Raw genomic sequence first — 9,822 nt, 5'->3', positions numbered from 1 at the left:
TTCAAATTGACAAAGGATCTTCAAAAAAAAATTACGACACCATTTTGGTAACAATAGGATGCATAAGTAAAGACCGTAAATTAATAAATATGCATCTTAAACATGTACTAGTAGTTTCAATTCCAATCATTTTCCTTATTGGTCTCTCTATGTTCTGAAACCATTAGAAAACCCATCACAAAACCGTCGTGTCTCATTTAATAATCAGTCCCAAATTAACTCATAGAACCAGCAATCTCATTCAATTCAAAAATTGATATGGTTCAGTTCTGGATTTAACTGGTCGGTTCCAAGACAATTCCAACTTTAGGTAGAAACAAATTAGTACACCTCACACATAGCTTTTTCTGACTCAAAGCTCCATTAGTTACGTATCATCTTCAGTCATCACATAATGTATTTATAGTTTTTCCAATTAAGAGAGAATTGGGACCAGACAGAGCACAGCTTGGCCGGGACCGGGTGGAAAAAGTCAATAAACAGAAGAAGAGGGATATATTGGATCATTAATTATTAGAATACGATACGAGTAGTAGACCATAAGTCATCAGTGTGCGTAATACATATATAATAGGACTATTAGTGTTGCTTTAATTAGTGTTAATTTGTATTTGTAGTAATCTATGAGATTAAAGGAGGAAAGTTCCATTATTCTCTCTCTCTCTCTCTCTCTCTCTCATACACACAAAAAGTCACAATTTCAATTCCTTTGAAATCTCTTCACACCCACTCGGATTTGAAGGTGGTTTGATTGAATTCAACCCATCACGTCCCCATCACAACACACCAAAACCCTAAATTTTCTCTCCCTCCCTTTCCCATCCCACATTCCCACCCACATTGAAAGGGTCCCACCACCTTTGCTTTTGTCGGCTCTTAGTTTCATCCCCCCACCACTACCACCACCACCACCCTCCTATACTTAGAGTTCCCTAACCCCCAATCATGAGTATGCTGGTAAATATAAATATCCGTATTGGTATCGGTATCAGATTGGACGTATCGATATATATCGATAAAATCGTTCTTATTAAAAATATATCAACGGGTCATTCCCCGATCTCCTTCGTTTTGTTTTATAGCCATGCCTAGCTTGATCCCCATCTTTAGATAAAATATTGCTCTAAATCGTAGTAGAAATTTTCCTTGTCATGCGTTACAATAAATTTCTCAGTACATGTGGTAGGCTGGATTTGAACTAGTATGATGCTCAGACTGCAGCAAAATTTTATCCTCCATTCCCTACCCTCTCCTTAAATTTTTTGGGGCACTTTCATCCTTTGGAACAGTTTTCATCCTAGTCAGTATTGTTTAGTGGGACCCCATATGCCACCAAAGCCATCTAGGAGGCAAAGGTTACTCTCCATTCTGAGGTAGTCACCACAAGTCTGCATCCTTCCAAACCCCCAATCAAATCTAATTTTTCCCACAAACACAAAAGAAATCCAAAACTAAATCTCTAATCCCAAGGGACTCATGGTCTCACAAGCAAGAATAAATAAATAAATAAAGAAAGAAAACACACAAACACACAATCACACATCTGAGACAATTCTGAGACAGAGGGGAAGATCAGAAGGAGATTATTAGAAGAAAGATTCTTGACTTACCCATATATATATATAAATCTGAGTCAGAGAAAAGAAGGAACCCACCTGATCACCCCTTAGTCCTCAATACAAAAAACACACACTACCCACCCAACAAATTAGAATATTATAAGTTGAAGACAAATATACCCAAACCAAAAATATTGTTAAAATATATACTAGTATTTTTTTTAATACTACTAGTAAGATGAGGAGAAACAAACCTATCATTCTTCTCTTTCTTTCATATACTAAGCCACCACACAAAACCATCTCAAACATTATTTCTTGCTCTCTAAGACCTGCACCAGCAGAGGAGGTGATTCTCTATCTCTCTTCTCTCTCTCTCTCTCTCTCTCTATAGACACACAGAGCTCTTTTGTTTCCTTCCATGGACACTGCTCAATGGCCACAGGTATATATATATATAATTCTGTTCCTGTGTCCATGATCTGCATGAAAATCATGGAATTTTCTTCTTGGTTTTGGTTTGTTGAAGCTGATTTACATAAACCCTTTTAATTGTATTTGAAGAAATTGTAGTCAGTAGTGGATTTCCTGCTCATCAAGTGTTTGTGTTTTTGTTTATGGAGATGATGATGAGTGTAAAACATCTGGTGTGAGAGTCCCCACTTCTGTTTGATTTCATGTTGTCATCTGAGTGTTTTTTTTCTTTTCTTTTCTTCTTGAAACTTGAAAGCACTTCACTTTTTTTCTTTCTTTTCTTCCTCACACCATAAAGGAATGGAAAAAAGGCATTATTTGTTATTATTATTATTATTATTAATTTCCTTTGTTTTGTTTGTCTGTTTGTTTGCTGTTACTTTTCTTTTCTTTTCATTCCTTCCTTTTTAAGTTTATAGATGTTTTTTTCAGCCTTGATCCTTTTGTTTTGATCTGTGCTAGTTTCTCTTGTTTGGGTTTTTTTTAGGAGATTGGATTGGTGAAACCCATGGATGAGATGGTCTCTAATACATGTTCAAGGCCTATAACAGAGAGGAGGACAAGGCCTCAGAAAGAACAAGTTCTGAATTGTCCAAGGTGTAATTCAACAAACACAAAATTCTGTTACTACAACAACTATAGCCTCACTCAACCAAGATACTTCTGCAAGACTTGTAGGAGGTATTGGACTGAAGGTGGGTCTCTTAGAAATGTTCCTGTTGGAGGAGGTTCAAGGAAGAATAAGAGATCTTCAAACTCTTCTTCTTTATCTTCATCAAAAAAGCTTCCTGATCTCACCCCATCATCTACTTCCTCTTCTCATCAAAATCCTAAGATCCATCAAGGTCAAGACCTCAACTTGGCTTTCCCAACCACACATGATTTCAACAACAACAACAACCCTTGTTCATCCAGTTCAACTTCTCTTTCAGAGCTGTTAAGGAGTGGGATTACTTCAAGGGGCATGAATTCTTTCATGCAAATGCCAATTTCAGATTCAAATACAGTTTATCCATCTGGGTATGGTCAATTGCAGGATTTCAAACCAACCCTTAATTTTTCTCTTGATGGGCTTGGAGTTGCAGGTGGTGGTGGGTATGGGAATCTACAAGGGGTTCATCAAGAGAGTAGTGGGAGGCATTTATTTCCTTTTGAGGATTTAAGACAGGTTTCAAGCACCACTGAATTTGAGCAGAATAGAGGACAAGGAGGGGATTCAACTGGATATTGGAATGGAATGTTGGGTGGAGGATCTTGGTAAAGAAGAAGATGATCTCAAGTAAAAGTATAAGAAGAAGAAATTGGGCTTATATTTTCTTTCTTTCCCCCCCCCCCCCCTTTTCACATGGTGGGTGACTTGTTTGGAGTTCTATAGAACTAACAGATAGGATACATGGGTTTCTTTTGGTTTTTTCCCCCCCCCCCCCCCCTTCCCCTCTTCCATTCATCTTTGTTTTCTTCACTCTACTCTTGATCATTGTGAACATTTGAAGCTTATTTTAGGTTGGCTTCAAAAGGGTGTCATGGAATGATGTTTAGGGATAGAAGAAGAGGTCAAGAAAAGCCCAGATTTTTTGCAGGGCAACATATAAAAGAGAATCAAGACAACTACTTCTAGCAGGGCTTGCAAAATGGCCTTTATTCATATATATTTATTTCTTCTATCACAAGAAAATGAGTACATAGAAGGGCACCCTGTGTTATATGCTGTTTGATGGGCTTTGGTACAAATAAAATTTTCAACTTGTAGGTGACAATCAAGAGGGCTTGTTAAATGTGGAACTGTGTAAGTCTTAATTATGGACAGAAGAATGATTGCTTTTTAATTTGTTTAATTATTTTGTGTAAACCTAATTAAAATGGGTTTTTGAGTGTCTTCTTCACTAGTTATTCTTCTTTCTTAATAGTATCATTAATTATCACCAATGATAGAAACATGGGATTAATTAGTTGTAATCAAGTGGGGGTTAATTGAACCATGAAATATTGATGTCTTTGAATTTGTTTCATCCTCTCGATCTCCACCCAAACACCTCTTCCCTTGTTTTATTTCTTCTTGGAAGCAGGTGATCAGGAATGTCAGGTCTCATCAGCTGCAATACCATCAAAGATTCTTCTTTCCAGTGATGAATTGAAGCAAATAGGAATGGGAGAAGGACAGGAAGAACAACTAGGTATGACAACACATGATCCAGTTAATATATATATATCTTTAATTAACAAGATTAAAGAGGGAGAGTTCTTAAAAGGAATTAAAAGAGCAATCTGATCACCTGCCTTTCTCTCCATTGGTTCAATTTTTAGGAGGAACATTATATAAATTGAAGGAGCTCAACCCTCTGAACAAGTTTACCTGCTTCAACCAACCAGAGAACCCACCTAATAATTTCTATATATCCACTCTGCTCTACTCTGGTGTCACATTGCCTCATTAATTCCATGTATGATCATTATTACTTCCCATGCCATCTCTTTTTTCCTGTTTTCATGCTTATTAATTTATAAAGAAAGATTTTATTGATAGGAAAAGAAGGGAGTTCTGACAAAACCACCCAACTCCAACTTTGGTCGTCAAAAGTGGTCCCCACTAACATTCCCTTTAGCAAGCGTGCTCAAGAATAATCTCCCCCACTTCTTCATCAAATCCATCCCCAGAAAAGTCCACAAAATGAAAGGTGAGACTCTACACCCTTCCACCCTTATTTTACATTTCTAGATGTTCCCCACTCACTCACTGTCTTCAAACTTGAGCGGCACTCTCTCTCTCTCTCTCTCTCTCTCAGTTCTTTCTTTCCAAATTTGGACTTCCTACTTCTTTATTCTATTAAACTGATCTCCCTTGTAAAATAATCTTTCCACTTTGGCCACTGGAGTTTAATTAATTAGATTCAGTCTTTAGCCTTAATTGGGTGAGATGATAATTGGGGTTTGTTAATTGATGACAATTCAAGTGCTTCTTTAGCTACCCATTTGTTCACAAGGGATGTTAGTAGCCCTTCTAAGAATTTGGGTATCAATTTTTTAACGGCTAGCTAAGGTTGAGTTCTAATCCGATGTAAAGACTTATAAGGACATGGGCACCTCAACAAAGTTTTCACCGACAAGAAGTGCCCCTTACTCGAATCGTGAAATAAAGTTAGTTTTTGACTCTTACAAAGTTTCAGTGGTTTTAGGTGAAGTTGTGGGAACTAAACTAATCCAACACCCAAAAATAATATCAATTAACGGACTTGTAACTGTTTTCTTGGGAGTTGGCTTGCTGGCCTTTTGCGTCCTGCATTGAAAGTGCAGAATACTTCTTAGTCTTTGTTTAAGGAAAAAAAATTCTCTCCAATTGCCTCCCTAAAAGTGCAGTATGGGGTTGGAATGTCACCACCTGGCAGGTGTGACATCCAATGGTCCATGCTCGAGAAGAAAGAAAGAAAAAACTAGCTGAATTGAGCTTGGACCGTTAGATGTTGTTGCACTTGCCAAGTGGTCACATCCCACTCCCGAACTGCACCACACTGTATATGTCAAGAATTGGAGAGGATTTTAATTAATCAATTTATTTAATAGATATGGGAAGTAGTTTTCTATCCGGGAGTATGGCCTATGCCAGTACTCCCATGTGTCTCTCTCTCTCCTCCTCAAAATCAGGGGGTAGAGGTGTCTTTTCAAATGGAGAAGAGAGAGATAGACTGAAGGGAGTGCTGGCATAGGCCACACTCCTGGACACAGAACTTTCTCCCAATAGATATATAAGAGCAAAAACGCTAACCAGTGTTGTGCATAGGTGTGTAACTGTGCCAGTCACAGTCCAGCGTCTCCGTCACGAAAACAAACTCCCAACATGCTTGTTTAAGTTATTTCTTTTTTGACGAGCCAATGGAACCCCAGTTCTAGTTGGGTCTCACTTCTCAGACTCTGGTTGGTTTTACTTTCCAAGTGGGTTTTTTTTGTTGTTTTTTTGGTAAACTTTCCAAGTGTTTCTGCTTTAATTCCTTTCTCCGAAGTGTATTAATACCAAAGATAAGTATGGACGTGACGTTATTGATCTAATTAGTGCAATTGTTTTAGATCAAAACGATGGTATAAAATAGGCATAGTTGATCTTCTAAACTTCCCCCCTCAAGATTATTTATCATTATCACTAAGATTAGCTAATGTAGAGGAGACTGATCTATATAGAATCACTCTTGTCCTTCGACATTTTAAATTCATGAAAGATTTTTTTGTTTTTGTTTTTTAGGTAATAGCATTTTATTAATTAACGTGAAAACTCATGGTTGAAGATTACATAATTCCAATAACCATGGATTGGAAATAGGTCATATTACCCTACACGTCACCGAAAGAGCCTTCCTTGCCAGGGTATCAGTCAAGCTGTTAATCTCCCTTGGAATAAAAAGAAAACTATAGGTTTCCAAACAAGAGGAAAGATGAACAATATCTTCCAAAATAGGTCGCAGGTTTAGTGATGAAGATGATAAACCATGAAAGATTGAAAGTCAACTTATCTCAACGTCTGTACATTTTCATCTAACTTTGAAACTTAAATGAACTCTATTTTTTTCTGATGGCATTGCCGTAGGTGGGGGTTCGATGTAGTCGATTCTGTCGATTGTTTCTAGTCTTGTTTAGTATGTTTGTATGCTTTTTTCTTTCTTTATAATATACATGATCCTTCAACAAAAAAAAAAAGGTTGAACTGATCTTCACAAAATTTCATGTTTGTAGTTGTTCCTCACATTTGATTTTCTAATTAGTTTGTTTCTTGATCAATGCCTTTCATTGCTTAACTTAAATTTGACAAAGACATCATTTTAAAAAATACACCCAAATATTTCTCAAAGATTCATCGATAAAGGTCAAGAGATATCAATAAACATCCTTTCATGGAACAAGAGCATGTCCTTAAAGTAGCATATGCCATAGTCTGAGTGGTATCACAAAAGTATCACCATCTGAGATAGAGGTCTTCTTCATTACTAGAACATGTTAAACTTTTGTTAGGCTTCTCATTACCCCATCATGTATCTTCTTTCGCACTATTACAGTGACACTGTCATCATTGATTGATTGATAAGTGAAAAACTATTTTTTTGGGACATGTGAAAGGATCAAACCGAATCAAGAATCCGCGTATATCTCATGCTGTTGGAAGGTAACTTTCTTCAACTCGCATTGTCTTTATTGCATATGAGAACTGTGGAGAGTTATGTAAGAGAGAGAGAGAGAGATACTGATTGTCATTCACGCATCTACGTGAGTCTTGTCTTCTCATGAGCTACAAAACCCCCTTTGATTTGAGGATTCAGATCCTCTACTGCCAAAAAAAAGACTTGCCAATCGTCCTGCCCAGATCGGTGAGAGTAACAAGAGGTTGTAGAGGTGAGGAGATGAAGAAGAGGAGAGGAAGAAGATGATGTTGCCTTCATGGTTCCATTGCTCGAGGTCATAAGAACCTAGGTTATTTTTTGTTTTGAAACCCAAGCCGACTGGTCGGTTTTGGTCTATTGTGGTCGGTTGGCTTTAGATTTGATATCAGAACAAACCAGATTCTCCTCACTTTTTAATTATTTTGAAACTTGACCGTTGAATCGATATAAGGCCATGTGTCACTCTCACCGAACTGGACATAACGATGGCAGGTCTCTTTTTGGCAGTAGAGGATCTGAATCCTTGATTTGAATGTTGATCTTCTCATGTTTTTAATACAAGACATTTTATTAGAGAAAATTTTTAGTGATAAGGTAAAATGAAAAGTAAAGAAATCACAAAAATTCTATTGGATGTTTAATTAGAAGTTGGGCATAGCGCAAGGGATCAAGGGCATTATTGACTTCATCCTATGGGTGTCAAAACATTAATGATTGATCCTAGGATGGTGGCTGACAAGAAAAACTTTCCCCAATAAACATTCATAAGGGTTTCCTTTATGAAACCTTCACAAATTACACCCCATGTGGAAGGGTGTGGGTGGTTCCTTTTGTATCGTTGGCATTCCTCATTCAAATCCAAAGAATTGGGTTGAAGAAGATAACCTCCTATGGTTGTCCGAGAGTGTGATCCCTGCACTAGCTCGGGGGCCAGTGAGAGAGTTCGTGGAAGCATTAACATGGGTGACATTTTTGCCTTTCATTGGGGAGGTGGTCATTTGCCTCCCCCCCCCCCTTTGTGTCTAGACGCAACGCACAAGCTACCAGAGAGAGTTCTTTTTCCCTAAATTTATGAGACTTTGAAGGTGGATGGAGGAGTATAAAGAGGAGATAAGGATTTTGTTGTACAAATGAGTCTTTTGCAACCAGGGATCCAAATATCCCAACTTCTGAAAACACAGAAAGTTAAGACTTTCTTTCAAAGTGTTTATTACTACCCCATTGACTCCCCCACCACCCTATTGGGCCGAAGTGAAATCCAAAAGGACGGTGGTGGTATGAAGGGAGAATCAGACGTTGGTCTCTCTAATCACAAAAGTAAATGTTTGAACTTGCGTAGCTTCTAGCCCAATGGACCCGTGAAACTCACTAGGATAAGCAATATTATTAAACCATACAAAGCAACAAGCAATGAAACGTAAACCTCTCCTGACCATACAAGTGCATAGCAAGCCTATGCAAAGGGTTTGATTTGATTAGAATATGCGAAGTCCTACAAAGTATACAAATGGAACCTAACCATACATGTCCTCGAATTATATCTTCTAAATAGTTCACACTAACAATCCATCCTTCTCCCCCTGCCCGAACGAAACCCTAAAAAGCATACATCCAAAGCCAGAATTGGAGCAACACAAAAGGTTTCAAATCCCTGCTTTCCCGCATAAAAGTAGACATCTTAGAAATCCCAAAGCAGACAATGGAGGGTCTTGTTTATTGATTAAATTTGATACAGGAGGGTAAGCCCACTACTTGATCAAATAACAGAATATTGTCAACAAAAAGGAACACAGATTCGATTTCTAAATGGTGTCTCATCAATGACATAGAGGTAGAACAAAGCATGGATTTGCCATCTTGGAATCGTACCGAGAAAGATCACCAAAGGCCAACCGCCAAGAACCAAGGGGCCTTAAGGGTTACTTTTCTTGTGCTTTATATGGTAATAGATCCGCCATCCATTTTCAGATATAATGGATGTAGAAAACTCAAATGACACCGTTTTACCCTCATGCGTCGGGCTCCTCTACTGCCGAGCTGCCCGCACTGACAGTAAAGCAGCAAAAAGACTGCCTTACCCTGCCCGAGCAGGGGTAAGGCGATCTTTTCCGCCTGGCTGTGTGTCGGACGAACTGAAATAGGGGCAGCTAGGAAGTAGAGAGGATTCAGATCCTTTACCTCAAACCATCCATCTCCAAAAAGAAAAACAGAGAAGCAGAAAGGGCTTGCACTTGTCAAAGAGGCTGGCAAGAATCTGGTAGCAGTGACACCTATATAGCATAGAATTAATGTGCACGCACCAAGTCTCTACACAGGCCAATCCACTTGGTCCTCTATGACGGCCACAGATCAGTCATCAGCCAGACAAGGGCTCAAATCCAAACCTTTAAGTTGCCCTAGTCATTTTCAGGTCCAACCTGGGTGAAGGAGCACTACAGAAGAGGGGACAATCCTTCCTGTGCCATTTCACTAACAGGTATATGTGGAGATCAATGACCCCAGTCACTTGTGAAACAGGTTGGTAGGAGGATGATCCTCTGATGACCAAGTGATTCCTGTTGATGCTTGGCACTCCGATTTCTTATTAGGGTAGAAAGTAGAAACTACTCCAGGTGAATTGAGAGATACATGTTCAGCAAAGCCTATTC

General features: G+C 38.5%; 1 protein-coding gene across 1 annotated transcript; it reads left to right on the top strand.

Annotated features, from left to right (window-relative positions):
• The first annotated feature begins 1,810 nt into the window (after positions 1–1,810).
• Positions 1,811–3,301, top strand: LOC122655909 (dof zinc finger protein DOF4.6-like). Its single transcript, XM_043853922.1, has 2 exons — positions 1,811–2,004; positions 2,521–3,301. Exons 1-2 carry the CDS (start codon positions 1,981–1,983, stop codon positions 3,292–3,294), a joined length of 798 nt encoding a protein of 265 aa, XP_043709857.1. The 5' UTR covers positions 1,811–1,980; the 3' UTR covers positions 3,295–3,301.
• The last annotated feature ends 6,521 nt before the right edge of the window (positions 3,302–9,822 follow it).

This window comes from Telopea speciosissima, chromosome 1 (genome assembly GCF_018873765.1).
Source record: "Telopea speciosissima isolate NSW1024214 ecotype Mountain lineage chromosome 1, Tspe_v1, whole genome shotgun sequence".
Classification (NCBI taxonomy): Eukaryota; Viridiplantae; Streptophyta; class Magnoliopsida; order Proteales; family Proteaceae; genus Telopea; species Telopea speciosissima.
The sequence above is the reverse complement of the archived record's forward strand: the minus strand, read 5'-3'. Positions and strand labels throughout refer to the sequence as shown.